The 27,961-nt window shown below is 43.7% G+C and overlaps 3 protein-coding genes and 1 long non-coding RNA gene across 10 annotated transcripts in view; 1 reads left to right on the top strand and 3 right to left on the bottom strand.

Annotated features, from left to right (window-relative positions):
• The window catches only part of LOC114877395, a 61,039-nt gene extending 59,157 nt beyond the window's left edge, over positions 1-1,882 (bottom strand). The window contains exons 1-2 of the long non-coding RNA XR_006830162.1: positions 1,600-1,882; positions 798-844 (exon numbers count right to left, since the gene is read on the bottom strand). This is a non-coding gene — a long non-coding RNA (uncharacterized LOC114877395). The remainder of the gene's footprint in view (positions 1-797; positions 845-1,599) is intronic.
• The window catches only part of LOC114877391 (nephrin-like), a 244,880-nt gene that overhangs the window by 48,739 nt on the left and 168,180 nt on the right, over positions 1-27,961 (top strand). The window contains exons 1-3 of one of the 3 annotated variants that reach the window (XM_029189914.2): positions 13,358-13,458; positions 13,876-14,011; positions 14,104-14,155. The exons of 1 other annotated variant lie outside the window; for it this stretch is intronic. The gene's annotated coding sequence lies outside the window, so the exon portion shown is untranslated. Of the gene's footprint in view, positions 1-13,357; positions 13,459-13,780; positions 14,012-14,103; positions 14,156-27,961 lie in introns of those variants that run through there. One more of the 3 variants, XM_029189913.2, reaches the window with a different exon arrangement.
• On the bottom strand, positions 4,989-7,808 carry LOC114877393 (glucose dehydrogenase [FAD, quinone]-like). The gene is made up of 9 exons (XM_029189924.2): positions 7,697-7,808; positions 7,271-7,484; positions 7,052-7,180; positions 6,765-6,961; positions 6,594-6,688; positions 6,259-6,523; positions 5,719-6,187; positions 5,229-5,599; positions 4,989-5,145 (listed from the first exon to the last, which is right to left on the bottom strand). Exons 1-9 carry the CDS (start codon positions 7,697-7,699, stop codon positions 5,050-5,052), a joined length of 1,839 nt encoding a protein of 612 aa, XP_029045757.2. The 5' UTR covers positions 7,700-7,808; the 3' UTR covers positions 4,989-5,049.
• LOC114877392 (glucose dehydrogenase [FAD, quinone]-like) lies at positions 8,154-18,959 on the bottom strand. 5 transcript variants are annotated; one of them, XM_029189918.2, is made up of 10 exons: positions 18,774-18,959; positions 15,786-16,000; positions 11,704-11,832; positions 11,419-11,615; positions 10,715-11,074; positions 10,284-10,431; positions 9,890-10,207; positions 9,228-9,598; positions 9,003-9,097; positions 8,154-8,914 (listed from the first exon to the last, which is right to left on the bottom strand). In XM_029189918.2, exons 2-10 carry the CDS (start codon positions 15,991-15,993, stop codon positions 8,833-8,835), a joined length of 1,908 nt encoding a protein of 635 aa, XP_029045751.2. In that variant the 5' UTR covers positions 15,994-16,000; positions 18,774-18,959; the 3' UTR covers positions 8,154-8,832. The 5 variants fall into 5 exon arrangements, with proteins under 5 accessions (XP_029045751.2, XP_029045752.2, XP_029045753.2 ...); XM_029189919.2 differs by lacking the exon at positions 18,774-18,959 and adding an exon at positions 18,422-18,443; XM_029189920.2 differs by lacking the exon at positions 18,774-18,959 and adding an exon at positions 16,900-17,092.

The following is a 27,961-nucleotide window of genomic DNA, read 5'->3' as shown; positions in this document are numbered from 1 at the left end:
GGGTGGTTCGAATCCGTCTGTGCGAGGACAAGAGACGAGAACGGAAGGTAAAAGGAAAAGGGAAAAGAAGCGAGCCTTTGCGTTTGTTTCTACCAAGCTTCTCTTTAACCGGGTTTCCATCCGTCCAACTCAACCATCCCGTTCCGCCCTTCTTACTTTCTCGTTCGTTTCTTTTTCTGCTGTTGTAACTGCTTTTGTTCACGCGAGAATAACGAACCGCGTTCTTTAGATTTCCAGAGTGGAGCACGATCGTGTTCTCGATGCGCGTCGCTTGTCGCGTTTCGCGTCGCGTTGATCCGCAAAAACACCCTGCTAAACAAAGTCGGTGCACACGCGTCGCAGCTCTAGAACACGACAAAGCGCATTATGCGCGCGCTACGACGACCAACCCTAGGGATTTCAACAGATTACCTGTGCGCGTGACGTCACCTAGCTGGACCGGATTCACTAGTCGAATCTGATAAATCTAGTAAAGAGACAATTTATTTAAGAAATGTTACGACTACGTCCGCGATCGAATATTCGGTTCTGTCGGTGTTAGATCGATCACAAACGATAATATTAGATCAAATAATCGACGATACAGCTTGCGCAGCTCGCTTACTAATTCGCCGGAAGAATATTGCAAAGAACTAACGATAGAAGAACCTCCTCTAGTTTTTACCGACGCTGTGGTTTTGTTCTAGTTACAGCAACACTTTTCGGAATAACGACGCACGACCGTTAAACTACGCTCGTAACGAGCATGTAACGTGGAAATGCTCGTAATTTGTTCTATAGGTTTGAAAAGTACTTACAGGAGAAGAAGGAAGACACGCGTTGAATCCTGTGGGTTCCGGCTCAGCTGTAATTCACAATACATAAGAGTAAAGGTGGTGTTTTGGAACGGAAAATGGTAAATGTCTACAATTAGGGCCCCAACGAGAAATGAATTAAAAAGAGGTAAATTCTATGTATTTTTGCCCCCCGAATCCAAAACTGTTGATAAAATTTGGGGGTCGCTTGTATTTATCTACTAAGGTATTGTTGAGCTTTACTTCGGGGGTCCAAAAATTATGGCCTTTTTTTATCTTCTTGAAGTATTTAACGAGTAGAATCTAAAAATCAAAGTTTTAAGGTGCGGAATCCATCGGTTCAGAAGTTATGCGTGTGTAAAAGTGAGCGTTTTTAGCGTATTTCACAGGTTATTTCGACGCCATATTGATTTCTATCTGTAATATGGTTGGTATTGTTTCTAAAAAAAAAGCTAACCTTAGGTATACCAATGAGGTAGCCGACTCCACTCATTGGACGACACAGGCTACAATTCAATATGGCGTCGATGTGACGTCACATATGCTAAAAACGCCCCGTTTTACACACGCATAACTTCTGAACCGATGGATTCCGTGTCTTAAAACTTGGATTTTTAGATTCTACTCGTTAAATACTTCAAGAAGATAACAAAAAGGCCAAAATATTAAAGCAAATGCCAAATATTGACATAAAATCATTATTTTCAAAAGTTAATGACTTTGTGGGGTAGACAATACTTTTAAAACGCGTCATTAACCTATATAGGTTAGATTAGATTAGGTTATCAGAAAAAATGTAACTTACCTCACGGCAAAAACTTGTCCAGTCAATAATAATCTCCTTGCTCAGTCCTAATTCCTGTTCATAGAATGCACAGCGCGGAGGACGCATCATGAGAAAATATCCAATTGATCCGATGAAACAGTTTCGATCACCAACTCGTCAATTTGAAGCGCGAACAATAACCGCGAGCACTAACCGTTTTCCTGTGTGGTCGAATGTCACTTTGACTAAAGTTACTTCCGGTATTTCTCTATGCGAAATCCCTCTTTCACAACACGTATGGTTTAGACGCCCGGAGAGGTTAGAGTGCACATCGATCTATCGACCGGCAGGTCCTAAGCTCATCCGACACTTGGAGGGGATAACACGCATGCGCCCTACCCCACTCCATGCTATGTATGTAACCGCGAAAATTTGAACGGTTACAACTTTAACGCGTTAATGTTAATGTTCATTACTGTTAAAAAACTATTATCACGTTCCTCGCTACCGTCAAAATTACCGTAGGAATTACCTACTGTAGGAATTAGAATATAATGGTAAACAGTATATCCCTAACATTTTCTGGGTGGTAGCGAACGTGTTAAAAAGTTAGCTAGAAAAGGATATTATTAAGTTATTAAGGGATATCATTAAGGGATATTATCCGTGCAATGATTAAGTTCACCCCTCTCAAGTATCGCAATGACCTTAGCTTTATTGTAGTTCCCTTTAAAAATGGCCAAGCTTACCAAGCAAGGAACGATTGTTATTACTTTTCGAACGACGCGACCGCATGGCTAGCGTGAAATTTTCACAAACTGACGGGAGGTTCACGGGAAGTGTTTGAAGTCGTCGAGTCCCCGGGGGTAAACCGCGCCATCCCACCATGAATTCATTCGCACCCTCATGAAATTCAAAGCGGTCGTTACGCTGCTGGCACGACGACAACGAGTACGACGACCGAGAGGACGACGCGACGCGACGGATCGTGCACCTACACGCGTCTCCGAGATGTTCAATGTTTTATTTATAATTTGTTTATGTCATCGTCTGCTCAACCGTTTGCCGTTCCGCTTCTACGGTTACGCGGTGCTCCTTCCTTGGAAAACGTTCCAATTTGTCTCAGAAGTATCAGAGCCATTTTTTCCTGCTACGGAAATATGTGAACAGAAAATGAACGAAAGAGTAATAGCTATAAAAAAAAAAAAATAGTAACGTTTAATGCTCATTCATCTTGCACGCCGTTCGCAGTATTCTCTGATACAAAGGTACGTGATCGAACTGAGAAACATAGCCGATAGCTTCTTTTATCGTGGAAAAAAAACGAAGTCGCGATTCTCGCCTGACAATTAAAAAACACGATTGGCTTCCCACTGATTCGGCCGGGTATATCGATAGCGCGACTCAAATCCGGATGGTCCGTGAACGAAGATCGAATCAACGAGCCGCTTCAACGCCGTTCGATCGACTCGATCGACTCGACTGACTCGACCGACTCGACGCGTTCCAATTCAATTAAATCTCTGGCGAATACTACGGCTTCAATCACGCCGAACGGTCGAAACGTTCAGAATTTCAGGGTGCAGCGATTCGTGCGATAATTAATCAATAGCAGAATTTTCATGTTATCGACGTCGTACGGTAGCCGGGAACCGGGGAAAAAGAGGAACGGAGAAATGTTGCTTGAAGTGGGCGCAAAAATGACGCGTCGCGTGTTCACTTTGTTTCGAATATAAATCCATCGTTTCTGGTTAAACAGATAACCCCAGAGGGATTAAGTGCGATGTTCCGTGTAACGGGGCTACAGGTAATTAAATGTTGGCGCGAAATTCATGGCAAATTGGAGGAAATTTCCATGAAGCAGTTAGCACTTGAGCCACTCTCGATTCCCGCGTTTCGATTTGATTGAATCTCTATTAAACCGCGACCGTTTTCGATACGGGGGAGGTATCAACGCAGCAGCCGTATTGTTCGACGAAATAATTTTCGCAACACGAACCGGACTCGCGAAAACGATAGCTCGACGAGTGCAAACCGAACCGCGGCAATTGAAAACGTTTCTGTAATTGTTTTAACGTTAATTCACGTTTCCGGGGAAAAGGATCGCGTTTCAATCGCTGCTGCCACGCGTTTCGTTCGATCGTTGCTCGCTTCTCGCTCCTCCGAACAGATAACAGATGTAATTCCGTGCTGCGATTAGGATCTCGGTGGACAGTTCTTCGCGCAATAAACGCTCGATATCGCATCGATAACGATACGGAGTTGAATAATCGCGAGGACGTTCGAATTACCTTGGCGAACGCTTAGATTCAGTGAACGTTCAACTGGTCGCCGCACCACTCCATTTGCATTTTCAAAGTGAACGTAAAAGTAGGCTCACACTCAGGCAAATAGAATTCAACGACTGTTTGCTGCCCCAAATACATATTTTGTATAAATTAACGCAGTCGCGATCGACTTTTCCCGTACGATTTCGCGGTTAATAACGTTGAGATTTATTTGCTCAAGGTGTGCACCTTTTCGATATCGAGAAGATTGCACCATAAAACTTCAAATACGTTTCTAGCTGACGATAAATCGTGAGTTTTACTGCCACGTCTTTTGTCGTTGCGAAAACTAGTAGTCGCTTTGTCATGACGTTGCATTTCGCGTTACGAGTTTGAATCGTTAGGAGAAATGTTGTTCGAGTGTTCGATTATGCGTGGATAACGTGTGTCATCGTCGAACGAGTCTACTCGCGGGAAAGTTTAAACGGTCGAGGTTGGAGGAAGGGTCGTTCTTGGCACACAAGCGTGGAGCGTGAAGCGTATAAGCGTGTGCAGACTGCAAGGAGGTCAAGTGCAGCTCTCCGTGCTTCTTCTCTTCCATCGTTCCGTCGACTTGGCCTGGGTTTGCTTCGTTCCACCAAAGCGACCTCCTCAGCTTCACTCCCACCCACTCTCCCTTTTCCTCCTCGGTTTTTTATCTTAACAATCCTGTGCCAGACAATATCGCGAGCCGACCTTTCTTCGCGAGCGTTCTTCAATCTCGAATGCATCCGCCTGGCTCGTTATTAATTTTAATTGAACCACGTTATTGCGCCTTATTGTGCTTCGAGAAAGAGTCAATGAAATTAATTTCGTTGCTCAGGGGTCGCGAACCTTCCGGCGAAGCTCTGTCCCTCTCGGTCTTTGACGAAGATAAATATTCGTTCACGAAGCCAGAGGAGAGGAAAACTTGGAGATTCTTCGCAAAATCTCGCGGGAGCTTAAAGTCTTCAAGTTTCACTGGCTGACGAGAAAAGCAGCGTCGCCGTTGACGACGCGACGCGTCGGGGAAATCTCGACTCGAATCGGTCAGTACCGTTTATAGAATAACTTAAGACACTTGGATTCTTTAGGACGTTCTACTCATGGAAGGGAAACACGATTTGAAAGAAAACCCGATCATCACGTTTAAATATAATCTGCAGTGTAATTTATTAAAATATTGTTATGATATAGTTTCATTTTAACGCGTCTTTTTAATATTCCAGTCCTTTTTAATGAAGTCCGCTGCTCGTTCACCGACCATATTGATCGAAGCAACCGGATTACCTGAGACTACCTGTGAAACAGAGAAGACAAGATTCAAGAGCACGAAATTCATTGAAATAGCAATAATCGTTGTACAAAGAAGGATAATCGTACTTGAGGAATAACAGATGCATCGGCTATTCTAAGCCCTTTGATACCGCGCACTCTCAATCGAGAATCTACCACCGCCATTGGGTCGGAGTCGGCGCCCATCCTACATGAACCGGTCTGATGGTTTTCCGGTCTTGAATTCCAACGAATGGCGCATCTCCAATAATCGTCGCTGTACAGCTCGTACTTTGAGCAGGCTTCGATCTGCGCGTGCCTTAATTTTAGACCAACCTTTTGCATTGCCGAGCTGTTGGCTAATTTCATGATAACGTGAAGTCCTTCCACTATAACGTTAAGATCGTGATCGTTTCCAATGTCGTTACTCCAGATAACAGGTGGACTCAGTGGATTTTTGTCCTTCAAAGTGATGCGACCTACGGAAGAAAGTTTCGAAAATACGAAATCGAGGTGGAAAGATGGCCAGAAGAATTGATCCAAGCTATGTACACGAAGGAGGAGAATGTCAGCTGCGAAAATTATAATTACTCCTTACCTCTGCTCGTCGGCTGCACATTGACAGCCGAGAACCTGACGGTCATCAGATTGTCGTACGTCGACAAATCTGCGATGGCTTTTGCAGGGTCGCATATGGCTTGATAACCGGCAAAGAATATCTGCAGGTCCGGATCGTCCGGAGTGGTGAAGCTGGATGCGACCATTCCGGTAACCTGTGCCAAACCCGTGCTGGCCAGAGGTCCAGTTTGATTGTAAACATACTGTTCAGCGGTAGATTGATTCAATAGCGGATAATATTCCTCGTTCACGGTGAAATCAAGTCCGTAAGAGTGATGATTGTGAAGATTTTCACCCACTCCTGGTAGGTCATGCACTACAGGAATCTTCACAGATTTCAGATGTTCTTTTGGTCCGATTCCAGACAACAACAACAATTGAGGCGAATTTATCGCGCCACCCGATATAATCACTTCTCGTTTCGCATCGACCACATGTCTTTTTCCATTCTGAGAACAGAAGAGGTATTGAATTTAATTAAAAAGCATTGGTTAATGCATGCTGCCGCGTGGCGTCGTACCAGTAAGAGTTCCACACCCGTGGCACGCTTTCCAGTCGTCCTGACTTTTGTCACGGTCGCGTTAATAGCTACGTGCAGATTCGGCCGATGTGCGTACGGTCTAACGAACGATCCTACACTGGTCTCTCTTACTCCGTTTTTGCTGATCGTTTGAGCTACCGTGAAACCCGTCGGTTTATCCCCGGCTAAGTCTTCGATTACACCGTAGCCTGTTTCATCAGCCGCTTTCAAGATGGTTTCATAGAACTTAGGCTGATAAGGCAGTCTGTCAGGACAAAAAGATTCATACGTTTCGATGATTGTGATCGTCGGTATGTTGAAATCAATTGACAAACCTCTCGACGTTCATCGGTCCTCCGGTACTGTGATGTTTCGTACCAACTCGCTCGATTTCTCCGTTATTCTCTGACTTTAGGTAAAACGGTATGACCTAGAGAGACAAATAATTAACAATGATTGGTGTTGATAAGTGGTATTTTATAAAAAGCGAAGAAAAATAATCGCACCTCATCCCAGGACCATCCTTTGACACCCTGTTCAGCCCATCTTTCGTAGTCTTTCGGGTGTCCTCGATGATATGCCATTCCGTGATGCAACGTGGTTCCTCCAAGATTCTTACCCCGAGGCCAAGAACAGCTGCCATTGCTACTCAGACAGGCATGAGACTCGTTCGTCGATTTATATTGCCAATCCAATTCACCGCCTGTTTAAAAAACACAAAGGCATCGCTTTCGTTTAGCCATCTTGTTCAAAGTCCTTGTTGCCTTCGCGAATTGAAAGAATCTTGCGTTACCAAGATAGAGCTGAAGATTGCCGGGTATTTCGCTTCCTGCCGGTTCGTCAGGACCTGCTTCGACGAGGAGAACGTTCCAATCTTCAACTTCGCTCAGTCTTCCCGCCACTGCGGCTCCGCCAGCTCCAGCTGCGTTATCGCGACGAAACGTAAATTAACAGTAAGATATTTCATAGCTCGTCTACCTTTCGCAGGTAATACAACTATTCGGAAACTTACCACCAACGACGATGAAATCGTAAGCAGCAGCTGGTTTAGTAACCGGGTTGATACGTCCACATGGGTCACCAATTTTAGGGCTCGCTACCAATAGGCTGTTGAATGCAGTCAGGAAGAGGACTCCGTTGCTTGCGGAGCAGACATCCGTAAGCTGGGGTCCTCCCGCAAATGGGTGAAAACAAGGCGCTTGCGGCGCAGGTGCGTCAAACAGACTCTACGATAAAACGTAACGAAAGGTATTTGTTTAGTGTCACAAACCATAGAAATTATATTCAAACTGAAACCTGGGTTTTTCTTTGCTTACAAACTCGAATCAACACAGTTATACAATGCTTGGATATACAATGCTGTTAATCGTGGGTTATTTGAACGCATACGATAACCGTTAAAAAATAACAAAATAAATGGACAAAATATTGAACGTACCATGGTGGACCCAAGTGTGGTTCTGTTAAAGATCCGTACACAGCAGGTAGCGTTGTTTTGCTTGACTGACTGCCTACTTCTTGCTGCTCTCTTTTATACTCCTACTTTTCTATAATCGTTGTATAAGAAAATGATAAGAACACGGTTGTACCGTCGTTAACGTAATTGTTCTTGCAAATTACTACTATCTGACATTTCATTATATTTATGAACCATGTAGAACGATATCGAACTTGTTTCGACAAGGAAGAGCGATGATTCGGTGTTCGGAGTGTTTTTACCACGAAAACTACTACCTTCTTGTCCATGATTATACTTTACGTATATCGTAATTTAGGTCACTCGAAAATGAAACATGAAACTTCATTTGAAACACCTTTAAATACAATATTTATATAGTAGTAATACGAGAATTGAGATTAATCAAGGGTGGGAGAAAACTGAAATTATCTAAACATTCTTCTGAACGACGATTTGTATTATTCTAAGTTTGTATCTTTTTTTTTTAAATAACATTGTTTAATACAATTGTTTGAAAGCATACGAACACTGAATTAGGAGAAACAGTACAATCGACAACAGGGGTAAAATAAACTACGTATGTACAAACTTCAACAAATATAATCTTTCAACACTATTAAACGGTAGGTTGGTCGAACGTTTTAAGCGACGCGACGTTTGTCTACGTTTCCATAGAGACAGGGAAAACAATACTCGAAACAATGTTACAAACACGATCTCCTATAAACGTATCCATTTCCAAACGACATTTCGACATTTCGAGGTAATGCCTATCGATAGACCCGTATGATCTTCAATGAAATTCTCGTGATGTCGTATCCTGGAATATCGTGTCGCGAAGAAAGAGGAAGGCAGAACGGTAAAAGGTTCACCGAAGAAGGTTAAAATAGGATTTTCAACAGTTGAACTCGCTGGAATCGTTGATTCTCGACGTTCTCCATCGGCTCTCGATCGAAGAGAAAGGCTGGTGTGCAGAAGCGAACGAAAGCGAACCTTTAGCCTCCTTTAGCGTAACGTCTCTTTGGTAACGTTACCAGAAATATCGGCGCTGTAACTCGGTTGAGGAGAAACCCGCTGGTATCACGGACTAGATCGATTCTGGAGGATCTCGTACGCTACCAGATAGCCTGGTCCCAGTCGATGTATTTGATCCCCCATAGCAATAGATCCAGCGAGTTGTCGATCGTGGAACGGGAACTAGGAAACATGGCAAATTGCTAGTGACTAATAATAGCGTTTCCACGGGGCTGACTTTTTCCATACGGGGGGATGGGTATGCCCGTACCATTGTGTCGGGATGACGCCCCAGTCCGATTTGATGAACGCCGCTGCCCTCTCGCCGATCATTATCGCCGGTGCGGCCGTGTTACCGGATGTCACCTATCGACCAGAAAATTTCCCATCAAGTGCGTTCATGATTTATCTTTGAATAACGAGGTGCTTGATTAGGAGAAATAAAATATCGTTTACCGTGTATCCTCTGACAAGGAAGAAAGGATCACCTACGTACCTGTGGCATGATGGACGTGTCGGCTACCCGTAAGCCTCTAATACCGTGAACTTTGAGCTGTGGATCTACCACAGCCATACGATCTCTGCTCACTCCCATTTTGCATGAACCAGCCTGATGATTCTCTGGACCCGTCTCCTGGCGTACAGCGCAGCTCCAATAATCGTTACTCAGAAACGGATACTGCGAACACGCTGCCAATGGAACGTTACTAAGCGTCATATTATATTTCGCCATGGCTGTGGTATTGCCGAAGGACAAGGCTATCCGAATTCCCTCCACGAGGATGGCCACGTCCAACGGATCGGTCAAATAGTTTCCTTGGATTACGGGCTTCGCGAGAGGATCGTTGCTGGCCAAACGCAGCGTTCCTGATACAGAAACATACCGTACCGTTGAGTACTTTGAATTGTTCTGTAGAGATAGCGATCGGTTAGCGACACTTTGTGAAACGGCTAGATATTCGAGGAATTAACCGTTGTTGTATTACAACTGTCAGAGCTAAAACGAGGAAGATAGATTGCGTTTTTATCGCTGCATTTAAATTTACGTAACTGCCTTTTGTTTGTACATAGGAAACAGAGACACGTCAGAAGGTGTGTTTGTATCTCATAACGTTCAAAATCGAATAGAAATGACAAAATGATGAAACAGTATTGTACCTCTACTGCGTGGTTGTATATTCGTCGGTGATATGCTTATGCTACGACGTCCACCGTCCATGAGAGCTCCTATTTCTCCGGTAGCAGCGCAGGACGCCTGATAACCGCCGAAGAAAAACTGAAGATCCGGATGGTCGGGAGTCGTGTAGATCGAGGGAAGGATTCCGGTTAATTGAGCCAGACCCGTAGACGACATTGGCCCTTTTTGAAAAGATACGTACTCCAGAGCCGCGGCCCAGTTCAAATCAAATTCGTTTGGCTGGTTTATAGTCCAGGATAACGTATACGACACGTGATTTTGTAGATTCTCTCCGACGCCTGACCAAAGAGAAAAGGATGAATTTTATTCGATACGTTGAAATACTCGTTTAATTAACTTATTCGTTTTGCTTGCCTGGCAGATCTTTGACCACGCTCACGTTCACCGCCTGTAAATGTTCCTTTGGTCCAATGCCGGAAAGCAGTAGAAGCTGAGGGGAGTTAACCGCACCGCCGGAAACAATTATTTCGCGGGACGCTCGTGCTACTCGAAGTTCACCGTCCTAAAAATTCGTTCGTGCAAATAATTTTAATTGACACGTTAGATATGACGGAAGAATGGGTAATTAACCTTTGCAATCGATATTGAAGGTAACCGATATATCTAAATAAAAAGCGTAGAAATGGGAGTGTATAATGGAAGAATAGATGAAAAGAATTCATGATAATGAATTCAATGAAACTTGTAAGAAAATGAAAGGTATAGATATAGAAGCAAGTATCAACGTAACAATAATACCGGAAACAAAGTTATCTGATCGGGCGACGTGATTCGCTGGTACTCACTTGATAGAATTGAACTCCTGTAGCTTTCAAATTGTCTACAAGAATCTTGGTAGCGGTCGCGTTCAGAGCGATCTGAAGGTTTCTTCTCTGACGAATCGGTCGAAGAAAAGCGGTCGCGGTGCTCTGTCTGACCCCGTTCTTGCTCATCGTTTGGGCAACCGTGAAACCAACGAACTGATCGCCATTGTGGTCCTCGGTGATCGGATAGCCTCTTTCAGCAGCCGCTGCCAAAATGTCGTTAGATATGCTCGGTCTCCAAGGAAACCTCTCTACGTTGAGTAAACCGTCGGTCGAGTGATATTTACGACCAACGCGATTGATCTCCGTATTGTTCTCCGAACACATGAAATACGGCAATACCTGTCAACGGAGGAGCAAAAAGAATAACAGTGTCGTGTCGCTGTTCCAACGGAGTTATTAACGTGAATCAGACTGACGGATTGGCAAATCGGTCTCGTTAACAACACGCGACTCGATTTTCGCAACACGTTCGTGCCGATTCGCGATATACGCGCGTGTGCGCCTGTTCGGTTACGTTTCTTTCATAGCAATCAGCAGGGAAATTCAAGATTTATTCAGAGAAAAGAATGTCCACTGTCCGAATGCCTCGACACGCAGTAGTTGAAACTACTTGCAGTAGATATATCAGTGGTGAGGATCAATCTTTTACTCTAATTACATATTTTTTTTTAATCTTCCCTTACCTCTTCCCACGACCATCCCTCGTTGCCCATAGCTGCCCAATTATTATAATCCTTCGCGTGCCCTCTGGTGTACATCATGCCGTTGTGAGCGGAAGTACCAGCGAGATTCTTACCCCGTGGCCAACTGCACGATCTTCCGGTCGACAGACAGGCGTTCATTTCGTTTACGGTTCGATACTGCCAATCAATCTCGCTACCTAGTCGAGCGAAAGTAAACCGACTTCTGTTTTCCGTGTTGAGCAAACGGTTAATTATGAGAGAAATAAGTACACATGACAAACTTACCTAGAAACATTGCCACCATGCTGGGAATAGCAGCGCCCGGCGGTTCGTCGGGGCCAGCTTCTAGTAGCAAAACTTTCCATTCCGCGACATCGCTGAGCCTAGATGCGACCACAGAACCAGCTGTTCCTCCTATGGGGAAACGTGAAAAACGCTTGAAATAATTGCCAACCAGAAGATACTATAGTCAAATGAAATTCTTCCGGCTAATGTCGTCGTTCGTCTAATTAGGAGAGGTATACCTTTGATGGAATATCTAGAGAGAAGCTTGCCCGATGTACCGGTCGCGAGTTAGTCTGGCGTAAAACGGACTAGAAAGCGGCTCGGCGAGGCCTTGGCCATGGTGTGCCAACAGGTAAAAGTAATTATACCATGCGTGCACATTTATGTTTTCCGTACTGCTGTGTTACGCGAAACGTGTTTCACCTTCGTTCACACGTGACGCATAAGTTTACGCGTATCACCGCTCAAAAGTCTTCGTACAAAAGTTTATCTACCCCGTTAATCAGAAAATATCCGTTTGTAAGCGTAATTTGTTTGTGTTTGCGCGTGCCCGAAAGAAAGAAAGTGGAAGAATGAAGTAGTAGGAATGACGGTAAAGCACGGAATCGTACTTTCTTTGGTGAAAAGGAACGCGTACGCTTCCGTGATACGTACATAACGTCCGTTGCATTCATTTTTAACGCACCAAATACCTATATTTTCATCGACAGATGGTACACGACGATGCAATTGTTTTAGGCAGATGAAACGTTTCGCGAGCGTAATAGTATTATATTATTTGTTACGCAAATCGTTTATCGTTATCGTTGATATGCAACGAGGAAAATGATTACATATTATTAATACACGGGTATTGCTTTGGCAAGCGATAACGCGTTCAGAAACCTAAGCAATTTACTTAGGTTTGTTATCTTGACTCGTGGAAAAATAAATACATATATAAAATTGAATTTTAATGCAAACACCGGACAGTCCAATATGAAACTATGAAACTCTGAAACACTTTACTTTATACTTCATGGAACATTTAAACCTCAGTTATCGAACATTTCTGTAGGAAAAAAAAGGCTAGTAAAATATTCGCAATGTTTAATATTTATAACGATTCGATATTTCATATCGCGTTGTGCAAGCACGACCGATGGAACATGCACGTTTCGAAAAACTCCTGGTACGTATATTTGTTTATCTTCGAGCGGAATACTAGTCTCATTGGTCCATTGTAAATTCTGCGTTTCGTTTAATACCAGCAAAAATATGATTAATTAAATCATTAAATTTGAACGAACGAGCTGTACATATCGATGCGTTCAGTTCGCATCAAAAATTATCGCCGCTACACCCCTTAAGCGTCATTCTCATTATATCTATTCTGAATATAATTTGACGTTTTGTAAGTAATTGTTAAGATTCAGGAAGAAAGAAAAACCGAAAGTTCCCCGTTTCCTTCGCCAGGTTTTCTATGCAATTTTCTAAACGATTTTCCGAAAACGAAATAGGTCGGTGGCGTGAACATAGTTTAGGTTGGACAAAAAACAATCGACGCAGTTGTGTAACTATACCTGCGCGCGCAGCGATCCATTTCATACGTAGTAGCCGAAACGAGCGGTTCGATAGATCGATCATAGAATCGAAAACTCTCTAGTACGGTTATCCTTCATTTTCCTCGAATTTTCCTCGATTTTTCACGATTCGCTCCGACAGTTTTATAACCAGCCGAGGCTCGAGCCGGACCGAGGTCGATTCCAGTTATAGGTAAACGTATTTCGATATACACTCTGCGAATTCCGCTTTTCTCCGCGTCGAAACGACGACGAAACGCCGCGTTGGTTATCGTACAAGGTACGACGTTACGTTATTTACGTTGTTTCGTGAGATGGTTATTCCACTTGACGATTTTATAGCTGGCATTCATCTCTACTCGACAATTGCTTTGACGATATTCATACGTTCGGTCAACACCGGTTTAACCTTATTCTTGTTGTATAATTCGTTCCACGAGTCGAGTCAGGGGATGTTTACAAATTCACGCGTTCGACGCAGGGCGGAGCTCACAACAGTTGGTATCAGTTCTTCAAGCGTTTCGGTCGAGATTTGTGTACTGTGAGCTGCTGTGAGCCTGCTTCGAGCACGTGAATTTTTATTCATTTACCGTCTCGTCTCGTTATACAGAGTATAAAATCGTCTCCACATAAACGCGATATAGAAACAGAGTGTATACTATCGTTAGTGAAATAGTGCGATTTTTTTTGGCGGTTTTGTGTCAACCCTCAACAGCATAACCTAAGTTGGAACGTTTACAAAATACGTAAGTACCTATTGGTAAAGTAATCAAAAGATTGACACGATGAAAGGTCGAAAAGTTGATTGCTAATAGAATATGCGATTTTTTTCTGTCAGATTCGTGTCAACGCTGAACAACCTAACCTAAATTGGAACGTTTACAAAATACGTAAGTACCTATGTATTTATTGGTAAAGTAATCAAAAGATCGTCGCGATGAAAGGTCGAAAAGTCGATTGCTAATAGAATTTGACTAACATCGAACGGTATTATTTCATGATTGTTTCGGGCGAGCTGTATCAGTGACGTAAACGCAATCACGAAATGATGATTCAGTTTCGAATAAGCTCGCACGAACAACAGAAATTTCACACTAATTTGTTCGATGCCTGGCGGCAAAAAGGAGTGCGAAAAACTGTGTATAATCGAGGAAAGTGTCACCGGGCAAATAACGTTTTCATCGCGCGATACGCTGAATATTCGGCGAGATTATGCAAATGCAAACTCGCCGGACCATAAAATATTTCGCGGTGCGCGGCCTAGCGAAATGGATATTTCACAGTTGTCGTCGACCGAGGCCGCTATATTCGCCATTCCAATAACTGTCATTCGATCCTCCATTTCTTCGATTATCGATAAGCACGACATTTCTTTTTTTCAAATTAACTGCATTATGCTTACGAGCTGGGGACAAGTAGGTTATCGAATCGATATTACCTAAATTATCAACTATAACCAGCGTTAATGTTTTGAAAAAAATTCTTGACGCTGTGTCAAACTCCGAGAGAGGTTAATACGGATGCGTTAATATCTCGTCTGAACGGTGAACGGTTTCGACCCATCGAATCGCGTTTTCGCCATTCCCACGGTAGTGATAATCGACGAATTACGATCGGACCAGTTCCATTGGAACGCTTCGATTCGCGATAATTCTGTTTGATCATCGCGTACGCATAAACGCCGTTTACTGAGATTGAAAATGTGTCTGGTTCCGTTTCCACGTGACGAGGTTTGACCGTTTCTACTTGTCCATAATTTTTAGGGGAGAGTAATGCATTCGCCTACGTACAATCGTTCAAACTATCTACTTATCTACCTTTTAACTCTAAAATGATAAGTTGTTGACAATGAGACAGAGAAGCGATTTGAGTTTAAAAAATAAACGTCGCTTCACCGCACATTTCTCCTTCCTCAATATAGCCTTTTCTCGTAGAAAAAAAGCTCGCCTGTTCGATCGTCTATAGACTATAGTAGTATACATTGTACTAACGTCGAGTAGGAAGAGTTGATAAAACATTAGACGGTATAATGAGCATTTGTTCGTATACCGAAGCTGATAGAGAAAAAGTGTCAGTTTTTCCAGCTCCGTGAAGCATTGTTCTTTTTCCTCATCGGTCGATGAATTTTCACGGAACGATGAATAACCTTGTCGTGGGAACACGGATGCGCCAGGTAAAATTTCAGTTGTTCCGTGAACGACGTCGGATAACCGTTGTAATTTTAACGAGCAGCATGAAATTAATGTTCACGGATATCGTTGAATAATTCCCGTTACCTACAATGGAAGTTCTTCTTCCATTAGAGCGTATTATTATATTAGCTTGTTTGCATCTGAACGATGAGAAAGTGGCGTTAATAATTAACCGCGCAGGGTACCGACACAAAAGATCCTGGTTAAATCATTCAACGACTAGACATTTGCTTCCATTATGGTGTTTTAAACGAAACGTATGAAAGTTTCGTTGGAGAGTTTCGTACAATAAGATGAGAATCGAATTATCGAACGTGTGCTTACTCACCTCCGATCACGATGAAATCGTAATAGTATTCCGGTGGATCGATCGGTCTCACTCGTTCGCAGAGTTGAGAAATTTCATCCTTTGCACGTACAAACGTGTCCAACAGGGTCATAAAGGTGAGGAACTGTGAACCAGGACACGTTTGTGCGAGGTTCGGACCCAGGTAGGGTTGAGAACACGGTGACATTGCCGACACGTTGTACGACATTCTGTAACTAGACAATTTAACTTGGCCATTATACGTATAGCGTCCTTGAAAAATCATTAACGCAATTCATTTATAATGAAAATTCATTTCGACCCCTGACTATCGTCGTTTTGAAACGAGCCGTCGTTTACGTAAAGAATATTCGTGTATTAATTACAGATATCGTCGAATTAATTCGCATTTAACTTACTGGCCGTGTTAATTAATTTACTTTCAATTAATACGGTTGAATTTTCCTCGAGTGAAGTGAAATAAAGGAAAAAAGTTCCGCGCGAAAATGATAATTATTCGAACGCGGTCGTTTCAAATGCCAGCAATCATCATTTAATCGTTAAGCTGCTTGGTGAAAAGCAACGAGTACACCGGTAATTACGATTTAGTAATATTTCATTGTTCAATTTTCCCGCGGGCCCCTCTGCACGGCAAGCAACCGAGATCGAGGGCATAACACCTCCCGATGGATTTAGGTTCATTTATATAATTGAAGTTTGTAAAATGTAGATATTTAAAAGAAAAAAACCACAACGAAGTTTCTATCATTATTTGCACTATGATGTGAAGAGAAATCCAGGTCAAAAGTACACTTATAGATCATAACAAATGATAATATTTAATTCGAGGCAATACACTGAAAATTCATATCTGATCCGTTTGATGAGATCTCGATTACCGGACTCGAATTGATCTTAATCTCACTTTTCACCAGTTGCATCTGTTATCGCCATAAGATCGCGTACCTTAAAAACGTAAATGAAGAATTTCGCGTCGAAAAATATTAAACGATGAAGCAAAAATCAAAATCACTTCACTGGTGGGCACAAGAAACGCGTGGTTCGATAAAAACTTCCACGATCGACTTAGCTTCGTAGGTGCATGCGGTGAAACTGTAACTGTAAAACCTCTCACCGTGGGACCTCTCTTTATAATTCATCTCCCACCCGAACACGTTGTCCTTTCCCACCGAAGCCATGAGATTCGACTCCTTCTGGAAAATCTTTCAACCATTTTCGACGGTTTTTCCGATTCGATGATCGTCCGAAGGTCAAGATCATCGCGTCGTCGCGTACTTTCCGCCGTGGTGAAGATGTTCGTTCGTTCGAACGGTTATCGCAACTATCAATCACTGTCAAGGTATTTTTATTCTCCTGTCCGTTAATCGATTAGCTATAATTGTACGATTTTACGATATATCGTAGGATAATAAGCTTGAAAAATATCGTGTACAGTCATCGTCAGACTTATCGCACGGTCCCATTCCTCGGTTACACCGATTATGCAAATGCAAATTTTATACGATAGGCTTAACGATTGATAAATGTTATTGAAAATAGTATCAGCAGGTGCGACGGTTTCAACGAGATTTTCGATAACGTTGCGACATCCTTGTCAGAGTTTCGGATCGGTGAGCAGCGATTTGTCGCGGTTTACCGAAACAATCATGGTACCTGATCGCTCGAACGATTCGTCGTCTTCCGTCGAGTCGCGTTAATTGACAAACGATTTTTCACGCAAACGAACCAAAGAATCATCGCGGCTATACGTCGTCGTAGATCCGTGAATCCTCATTGTTCGAGGCGCGCCGCGGCGCGTTGCGTACACTCGGTTGAACAAAAATCATATTTCGCGGGGGGAACTCGGCACACGGACAATGGAAGTTCCGGCTTTTTTCCGGTTGTCGCAACTACCGCGAACGAGCTGGCCGACGAACGCCTCCAATAAATTTTATCTCGCGCCTTTTCAACGAGAGCGAGAGCGTGTCTCCGCGGCTAAACCGGGACACGGGAAGAGGACTGCAAGCGGTGGCTCGCAGCGAAGCGGAAGAGGGTGGAACGAGCACTTTCAACGCGGTCGCAATGATTTTCTTACCGGACCCGGTAATTCGCCACGGTGTTTGTTTCCACGACCTACGGATCGACGTAACAAGGCGACGTAACCGATGACGCGCGAAATTGAAGCCTTCTTTGTAACCTCGTAGCGTTTTCTTCCGGTTTTTCAAATTGCAATTCACCTGATTTCACCGATAACTCGAACTTTTCGTTCGAAAATAAACTTCGCTTACTCGTCAAGAAATTTTCTGTTCCCTAACGCGACGCGATGGTACCAATCTAGTCTCGGTAACAGCCTTCCGCGAGAAGGGAAAAGTTTTCGCCTGAGGCGGCGGAAGAATTCCCTTCGAGTTACCATCCATTAATACCTTCATTAATCTTCCCTCCGCGGGTACGCAATAAGCGGGCTTTTCCTGCCAACGAAACCGACTAGGCTGCTATTTCATTTTTGCTAGATACACGGATACTCGCGAAACCATGTAGCTACATATCTCGACGAATGACACGATCGTTGCTTTTTCGAGACCGATGATTTCACGGTTCGATGACGGACGCACTGTTTGCAGAAGGTATTTCCGTTTCGTCGACAGGGATACACTTGCCATTGTGTTTCTTCCCGGGACTTGCTGGCTCGACGAAACCGGGAACTCTGTTCAGGGGAATCGATACGGCACGATTTTGCGTTGCCATTCGAACGATAATCGTCCGATTGGCTGACGCATCGATGAAACTATACCTGCCGTTCTGATGAGAAAACAATTAATCGCGGTAATAACTGTCGATAATAAATCTTGGGGAATTTGCATGGGCGAGGCGCGGATTTTACAGGCCAACGAATCGCGTTCCCGTGAATTTCCTTCCGTCTCGCACTCGCTGCTTCTCTTTACACCCACCATTTTATTCGGTTCGATCAAATTTCTAAACAGATACTAAATCAGAAGAATTATTAAATACCTAGTAGCTTGAATGCTTTCGCTTCTTCGGTTTCTTTCAACTGGTCAGGCGTCTACCAAGAACGATGTTTTAATGCTTTACGTTTTCAAAAGAAGTATAAACGATGCGATAAAAGCATCACGAATTACTTGGAAAATTTTCCTAGTCGAATTTGCATAAAAATGCGACAAAGTCTTGGAAAAAGAAAGAGCGGCTAATCTTTATTTCGATTCATCTTGTCGGCAGAACTCGTTAACTTTCCGACTGCTGTTTGCGTCTGTGAGCACTCAACATTTCTCTCTTTGCAATTATTTGGCAATGCTATTATATTAACGTTATTAAAGGCATGCAAAGTGGTGAAAGTTAGTTGCGAAAAATTGCTCGAAAAATGCTTTTAACGATATCTACGCATGTATTATACATAAATTTAGACAATGAGTTCGTGTTGACTGTGACATTCGGCGATAACGGGGAAAAATGACTTATCGTTATCGTGAGATTAGAACATTTTGCGTTGCACGTGACGAAGCTGTTTGGAAAAAAAGAATAGGTGGTCGCAGTGAGTATAGGCTCGTATCGTCGTATCGAGTACGGCTATACGGGTCTCATACGTATTTTACACGGTGCTCGTCCGCTTTACCGAAGCACGTTACGAGTATTAAGGCGACTCGGTTGACGCAACCTGGCTACTACAAATAACCCATGGTTATTCTTTATTTTTTCCCTCTAGCCTACTCTACGGAACATCGTCGAATACGCGATGCGCCGGTAACGTAAGTTGCCTTTTAGACTCGACTCTCTCGTGGAAAATGCCGATGACATCATATAAAAACTGCGAGTTCGATCGCATCTCGTTCGACGGATAATCCGTCATTAAACGACGCTGCTAGCCTATCCCTTTTCGCGTGGATTACGTAAATCCATGTATTCTGCGTTTAATATTATTGCCGCAATTGAACAACTCGTGCAGACATAGGAGATACTTGCAGCAGGCGTCTCTCGAATCTGATAATTATCCGATAGCTTATGGCCTTTTCCTCGGGGATTGATCAAATAATCTAGCTGTCACGTGTTAATTTCATGCTGTTTAACCGAAATCGTCAATAGTTTAACTTAATGAAGTCTAAAAGTGAAATGGTCGTATATTGTACTTAATAACCGTTATTATAGTATTATTTAACACTTACGACAGTCATCATTGCGATGGTCAATGTGTTGCAATGTTAATTTTGATGAACTTTTAATGATTGCGATAACCTCTTATCTTGGTTTTTTTTTCCTTTACATATATTTATGGTCGTCGACACTGTGTTATTATACGTTATTCCCCAAGATTTATCGGTGCAGGGTCAATTTGAGATAAATTAAAGTAAATTAGATAATTGAACGTACAGTCAGAAGCGTGGCTCGATTCAATCGGTTCTTTACAGCGACGATCATTTTTCTCGCAAATGGTTGTACGCGTGACGGGAGAATCTCCTAACGATCCTAGTTATCGTACAAAGATACCTTACCGTCGTGAGCAAAGAGAACGCGCTTGAGTAAACTAAGGAACTGTAATTTCCACGTTCTCGAATACATTAACCGTGCTCTGTTTATCTTTCCACCGGTTTCGTCGGCTCGCTATAATGGATGGGAAAAAAAAGAAGCGTGACGAAATTGAGAAAATCCATTTTCACGGTGAAGAAAAAAAATGGTCAGACGCAATGGACAGAGACGGAGAGGAGCAAACCTGTCGCGAAATCATACCGCGAAGGAGAAAAACGTGCCGTTTCCTTCGAGTGCTCGTATATACGAGAAGACAGTCGCAAAGTTTCGAACGCACACGGTTTCGTTTTCCGCAACTGTTCTTGTTTCGCGGTGGCGACAAGGCACGGAACGAGAAGAAAGTTGGGTAGGAAATTTCATAAAGACGACATGTACAAGTAGCAACGTCTCTTTTGAGGTTTCTAATTTAGCAACGGTGTACCGGCAGGAAATTTATTCCGAGCAGACGATCCTAACCCCAGGTAATCCGAAATCTTCCTCTGGAAAGAACGGAACAACTTTGAAACTTGATTTCGAGTGGAAAATAAATTCTTCTCTGTTTCAACGACGTGTTTCATTAAAACGATCTTGCGTTCGAGAAGAGCGAAATTCTTGTTAATTTCTTTCGATAGGGCGTACTTTACTTAGTTTTCGGTGTCGTCGACTCATCCTTTGTCGCAAAGGTTTGGCATAAGTAAGAAGGCACAACTCCGATAAGCTAAAAAGTCACAGGAGTAAGGATAACCGGGCATTCGCACCGCCCAATTCTTTTCTAATAGGTCCGCTGCGCGAAGAAATAATACAAAGTAAGACAGAGATATCGAATATCGCAGTGTCTCATTCCGTTCGCGTATGTCGTCAGGCGGTGGACCTATTGGAAAAGAATTGGGCGGTGCGAACGCGCGATTACCCTCACCCCTGAGATTTTTAAGCTTATGGGAGATGTGCCTTCCTCTGATGCGCGAACAGGCGTAACCCTGATTCTTCGATGAATCGGTATATATCATCTCGAGACTTCTGATCGGAAATGCTGCAACGCAAACGAAACACGTAGCTGAAACAGCATTGGCTGTATCTGCAATTCGCAGAAGGGTCAGTTTACACTTTACACGATGGATAGAGAGTGTAACGCGTTCGTAGGGCGCATACCAATCGGAAATTGCTCGCATTGAAGCATACCCCGCAGTTAAGTCGCAAGTTCGATCTTACGATGATCAAACTGCATCGCTCGTCGAGCCTTCCATTCCGTCCTCCTTTACTCATTCCGTCGAGTTCGAGAGCTTTGCTTAAGCCGAGCTTAAATAAGCAAACTGTCGCGTAGCTTTCGCAGTGTCGTTTCACCGTTTCCTCCTTTTCCCTCGTCTCATCCTACGAGCGGAAACTTTTCGCCGTCTGAATTTTCTATCAGCCGACCAACCTAACCCCTCGAAAATCGCGTGCAACCGCGAAACCTCGGCTTCTATACAGTCGGATAGCGTGCTGAAACGTTCTGGTTATTTCTAGAAAAAATAAAGCCAACGGAAATTTACTTTGCCGTTTCCGTTGTGTATTTTGCAACTCTCAAGTATCCGGGCTGTCGATCATTTCTCTCGAGTAGGATTCGAGATCATCATCCGATGTCTTTGATCGAATTGAACAATTTCTATTTCTTCGAGATTTGAAACAACAATCCCGCGTGATTATTGATCACCCACGCTTAGCGAAAAGCAGCGATGGTTATAATTCTGGCTGACTCGAGTACCTGTACTCTTCAGCTGGTATCCTGTCTATCGGTGTATTCGTAGGAACGTCTCGAACGACTTGATGCCGTCGGCTCAGCCCCGTGGTGTACAAGGAAGTACACTTAGAGGCGAGGACCAGGCTGAAGTATCGTACAAATCTTACCGCAGGGGTCGAGCTTCCGGTTTCGCGGCGACGCATCTACCGCAATGGCTGAACTGTGTCGCTCGAGAGCTCTTCCACGTCGCCCCGGGGCCTCTTTGAATTATTCGATCGAGCCTTGTCCCTGAATCTCTCCCAGTTTTCTCGACAATTTTCTTCGATAATTGCGACGAAGGTTATCCTTCGACGCCTATCGATAATAACTTTCTACACTTGGATTCAGCATGCTCGATGACCAACAGTTTCGCGACTTAAGCCAGTGACTTCGATGCCGGTCCTAAGGATTCAGGCTGCGCCTCCATGTTCCTTGTTCCCTAGTTTCAGTAGTAATATTTATATTTCATCGCGTGAACGCGAAAAAGTTTAAATACCAACCTGTCCGTTCTCACGATAGCCAAAAAGAATCAAGGATCGAGTTACGGATAGTAAAGTGGACTTGTCATCGGTGACGAGTGCGAAAAGTGTCACCGCACGTAACAACGCGAAACGAATAATAACACGGCATCGGAAAGCCGAGATTTGTCGTTGATTCGACACATTGTTCTTTTTCCGAAACGGAAAAAAGCGATTATCGAAGGAATTATTGCGATGGATCGCGGTTCGTTGAACGCGCTTTCAATCTACATAGGTAGAAACAAGTAGCAAAGGTCGACCGTATACAAATGGGGAAACAGTTGCCCGTTGTTCGGCCATCATTTCCGTTCGAGTTGCACGCTGAACTCTCGTCCGCTTCGGCTCGAAGATACGCCGTACCGAGCAGAGTTCGATCGAACGTTACGGGGGTGCAATTATCGTTCGAGTGGTTGTTTGCCCCGTTTCTATCAAGGCTGCTCTCCCTTGCAGACCTTTGCGGGCTGAAATGTAGCCGTCAGTGTTTGCTTCACCCGCCACTTCGAATCCCGGAACACCCTTCTTTTCAGCGATTCGCAAAGAACGCGTCAGTTGCAGCTGTCTCGATGGAACCAAGAATAATAGTCGATGGTCGAGAGGTCCTTGTTTGTCTAACTCTGCCTAGACTATTATTTCGTCTAGACTGTATATAGATCTAATCGCAAAAGAACGACAAGCAGCGAAGTTTCAATTTCATCGCGGTACAAGCAAAGACAGGCACGCGTTTAATCGGCACGAAAGCTGCTGACAAGATACGAGAAACTTTACGAGCTACGAGGATCCTTAGCCGGAAACCATCTCAAGTAGCCTAACCATTCCTACTCTTTCCGTAAAGCAAGAATGGTCCTCCGCACAGCGTTGTTACGGAGGGAAGTTTGACTGCGACACGACGACGGGTCAAAGTACGTAGTTTCCGTGCCGGTGCACGAGACACGAAAGTGTTGATGACTGAAAAGCGCGGTATGCACTTTGCGCTTACTTTGGCTACGTCTGCTTTTAGTCTCCCTCTGTGTTTCCCTTTAAAGCTGTCGAAATTTTACGGCGCCTTGGACTGTGCCACCCTCTTGCTATCCTGGATCTCTCGTTTATTACGAAATTTCTCGGTTCTGCGGTAATATTCGCTCATGGGCGCAAAGAAGAGAAGAAGAAAAGAGCAGAGGAAGAGAAAGAAAATAAAAAATGAGCCGACAGGATCGGTAAAGAGAGACTCGTCACGGGGTGAAATAGAATTTCAGACGAGTCGGGAAATTTTATAGCGACAAAGCCTAACTTGAATTCATACTTTTCAAAAATCCACGCCTCGTACGACAGGCGTGCGTAGAAAACTCGTTCGAAGCCGATGAGATTCGAGTTGTAAATGCATCGAAGAACCAAATGCGCGGTTTTCTTCCGCGAGAAACGAAATAATGCGATAGTTTTCTGGCACGTTCTCGCAGCGCGGAGCTTTCGAAAGTTTTCCTCGCAGAAAATTCAAGGAAAATGTAGAGGGACAAACCGAATTATGCTAGCAGAGACGAGATCGCTGAAAAAATGACAAACGACCGATGTCTCTTTCTTCTTTTCTAACCGTCTACAAAAGATTCTTCGCCAATCTTTTCAGATTTCACCGTGATTAAAGGTCTCGCCTTCGGCTGACGTTCGCGACAAGAACATTACCACTCTTTTCACGACGTTCTTCCCTTTCGTTGAACGTCTAGGTCGGTTTAGTCCTTAGCCCCGGCCATTAGGTGACTGGTTCGCTTCCCGAGAGAAGCTCGAACGGTTTCTTGGAAAGTATGTTTAACGATGAAACGCGACATTCAGATGGCGAACTTAATTAAAGCATTCCTTTCCCATAGAAAGTTACCATTCAACGTCTAATCCATTCAGAGGCTAGAATATTTCTTCGACTCGTTTCAGGTTCTTTTCCCTTCGTAGTAATCTTATACCATTACCCTTTCAGCTTATTCGCGCCGTTATGATGATCTATTATGAATACCAACGTGGCTAACAAGTTCCATTTACGCCTGTTTCCATTGCTAAGTCACGATAAAGACGACCTACAAACCGGTGATTAACGTGCATCAATTTTAAACTTCATCTAACTGTTCAACCCTTACCCCGAACGTATGACCAAATATCGTTTGGGAGAAATAAAAAGACCCCGAAAGAAGAATGAAATCTTTTTTCGTGGAAAAGAAACTGACAAACTATTTTCTAACGGAAACAATAGAGCTATGGCCATAGAACGCAACGATCAAACGTAGAAAAAGTAAAGAAGAAAGGAAAGTAATTGCCATTTTTGGCTTTCGCGAACTTCTAGAGAATATTTATCGTTAATTGAAAAGGAAGTGGCGCGGTATTTGGCAGGTTCGAGGCTTGTTGCTCGTATCGAGACCAAGGTAGTTCCTTTCAGGGCAACGGGATCTGGCAATTTGTCGAGGGAAAAAAGTAATTAACCGTCGGAAGTCGTCGATACGCAGATTAAGGGAAAAGAGCAGAGGTTCGTCCGCATTCCATTAAACCGGCTGGCTGAAAGGCGTAGGGACCCGGTGCACCGCGTACGTATCCAAGCAAAGTCGTCGCGTTTAGATCCAGTTAAAAGGCACGAGTGGACGAGTTGCATTTGCCTCCTTTACCGGCACGGTTTCCTGTTTCGTGTTTTCTAGAAGCCACCCTTCACCGTTGCCACCGCTGCCCGACAACGATTCCAACAAACAATTTTCCCTCCCGTCTTCTCGTTTTCTCGCTTCGTGGCTCCATTCAAAGTCCACGGGCAAAACGGTTACTGGAATCGTACTTGTTGAGCCGCTTAATGGGTCTGAGAAGCATCGCGAAAGTTGCCGCTGCAATTTTTCACTCGGCTAAGTCTCCGAAACTCCATTCGATTCCAGATTGCTCGACTTGTTCGAAGTTTGTCGCCCTCTACCCTTCTACGGACCGTCGTCGACCTTACAGCTCGCGTCCCATTCCCGTTTCGCGGCCTCTGCGCCTTCTTTCATCCCTGACCAACCAGCACCTAGTCACGATTTCATGAAAGATTAGAGAGACAAACATACCTGAAGCCCTAATTGACTTAACTCGTTTCGATTGTCCTACGATATCCGTTTAAATTTATTTTCCGCCCGTCTCGTACCTGCTTTTCCGTGTTCCTGGTACATCGCGAAATTGCATTCTTTCTCGTTTAATTCCGTTTCACGTTTCTATATTAGCAGGAACGGGCAGGAACGTTTATTAAGGTTGCCGGGGCGTGTACGCACAGAGAGGTAGAAAAGGGTGGCGCGCGAACGCGCGAGCGTAGGAGGGTGTATCGAAGCGGAGAACGTCTCTTTTATTTGCAGCTATGGTGGGGGATCTCTAAATACAAGAATAACCGGGAAAGAAAACGGGCAACTGCGATTATCTCGCGGGATTGCCTTCTCCGTATTTGCATCCATCGCTTCGAGCTAGCTCGAGATTTTATCATTGATATTTTATGTAAATGTCGTATACCGGGAAACGAGACGGTGAATCGAGTCGGATGCGACTTGAACTTTTCTCGGTAAGTACGCTGGAAAGTGGCCATTTTTTAAAATTAGTTTCCGCTCTCCAAAAAAAAATTAGCCGAACATCACGTCCGAATGTGATCTGCCCGCTAATAAATTCTTCATTTTGCCTACACTAAAGAAATTTTTCTAAACGATACCGAAACATGCTCGTTTTTAACTTTAATCGAACGGACGAACGATCAAGTTTGAAACCCATTTGAAATAGCAGAAACTCCAGGAAATTATGAAACGATCAGTCCGGGCGTAGTAAACTTACGTAGGTAGAGGTAATGAATTTAGTCGTGCGACAAGCTCGAGGGAAAACGGATCTCTTGGTCGAGACGGTGGCGATGGTCGACTGGTTGAAATGTAGCCCAGCGTATAAAGCGTATAAGCTAAACGGTAATCCGTTCGTTCGAAACGGTAGCGTTCGTAGTCACAGCGGTGCCGTGGAAATGGCGAGCAAATCAAAATCTACCTCGCGGACAGCGTATACCGGTACCGAGTTTGTTAATTTCGCTGCGATAACTTCCTGGCAAATGTCGTCTCGCGGATTCCCTGCTAAAACGTGTACCAGTGTACCGTGCATGCGTCTCGGTCGCACGCGACCAGATTCCCTCCTTTATCAAATTCGCTGGTAATGAAGCTCGGATCGTACACTCTCTGCACGCGTGGCTTTTCAATTTCTATCCTGTCCATTTCTCTAGAAACCGTGAACGAGAACTGGTTCGTTTTAAACCGGGAAAGAAATACGATTCTTTTACGGTGTGTAAAACGGCTTGCAGTTTCGTATACGATTTATTGAAATTAAATAGTATAAACGTACAATGTCGATAACTCGATGTAGACGCTCGTAATAATTGTTACTCTCTCGATGGCTCGCAAAACTCTGGGGTCCTATCCGAAATACTTTCCATCTAGGGCCACCCTCACTCGCACCCTGCTTCCCTCCTCTCGATGCCGTATGTTGTCTCTTCTATACCTTAGCTTAAAATTTAGACCCTAAACAGTCACTCGCATTCACTCAGTTCTAAACACTCGTCATTCACACCATGCATTCGTCCCAGTCACGCGACCATCCAGTTCACGCACCTACATCACACATAATACGAGTAGATAATTAAAGGATCAGGCGCTAAAGCAGATATTAAGACGCGCAAGCGAGTATGTCGGTATGGGTAGAATTTATAATTCTTACATCACATTGAAACGAGTAACGTAAAGTTTTCAACTTTCTACGAAATTACAGTTATTATAATTACGAAACTACGGAACGAAGATAAGACGACGTTTCCGCGAAAATTCCTAACGCGATTACATATCGAAACGTCTCCTATAATTCGATTGGATCGAGAAGAGAACCGATCGTTCTTACGTGATCGTTTTAATCGAGTACCTCGCGTCGCTCGTTATGGTTAACGTTAACATTACGAGACGGACTCGAGTATCCCTTCGTAACGTTCGCTACGCCAGAAGCTAATCTCAAAAATGGATTGTTCATTCGTAGATGAGCAGAGGCTCGTTTCGCCTTAGAATCTCGTTACGAATTCAACTGCGACTGCATATTCTTAATTGCAATATTTTACCGTGTTCCAACGAAACCAGCCGAAAGGTTGTACCTGGTTTCGGTAGAGAATTTATAGGATCTCGATATCGTTTCCAGACATCGGTTAAATAAAAAAAGAAAAGAAAAAAGAGAACCAGTTTCGAGTAATTGCATCGTACGGTAAGGTCGCTTTCGAAGACGAAATAGTTAATTTCATTTTCTCATTGAATTAGCAGCGGAGAGCTTGCTAGGGTACTGAGCCACGCCAATAGGGAAGATGAGAGAGAAGATAAAAGAGTAGAAAAAGAAAAAGGAGACGAAGAAGAAGAGGGGAAGGTTAGAGCATTTTGTGATTAAAT

Source organism: Osmia bicornis, chromosome 15, assembly GCF_907164935.1.
Source record: "Osmia bicornis bicornis chromosome 15, iOsmBic2.1, whole genome shotgun sequence".
NCBI classification, from domain to species: Eukaryota; Metazoa; Arthropoda; class Insecta; order Hymenoptera; family Megachilidae; genus Osmia; species Osmia bicornis.
The sequence above is the reverse complement of the archived record's forward strand: the minus strand, read 5'-3'. Positions and strand labels throughout refer to the sequence as shown.

Coding starts and splice junctions, on each gene's coding strand:
- LOC114877392 (XM_029189918.2), bottom strand. CDS start 15,993: ATGTCGTACAACGTGTCGGCAATGTCACCGTGTTCTCAACCCTACCTG. Junction 10,432..10,714: donor CAGGAGTTCAATTCTATCAA/GTGAGTACCAGC, acceptor ACGAATTTTTAG/GACGGTGAACTTCGAGTAGC. Junction 10,208..10,283: donor CGTGGTCAAAGATCTGCCAG/GCAAGCAAAACG, acceptor CTCTTTGGTCAG/GCGTCGGAGAGAATCTACAA.
- LOC114877393 (XM_029189924.2), bottom strand. Junction 6,524..6,593: donor GGACCGATGAACGTCGAGAG/GTTTGTCAATTG, acceptor TTGTCCTGACAG/ACTGCCTTATCAGCCTAAGT. Junction 6,188..6,258: donor CGGGTGTGGAACTCTTACTG/GTACGACGCCAC, acceptor TTCTGTTCTCAG/AATGGAAAAAGACATGTGGT.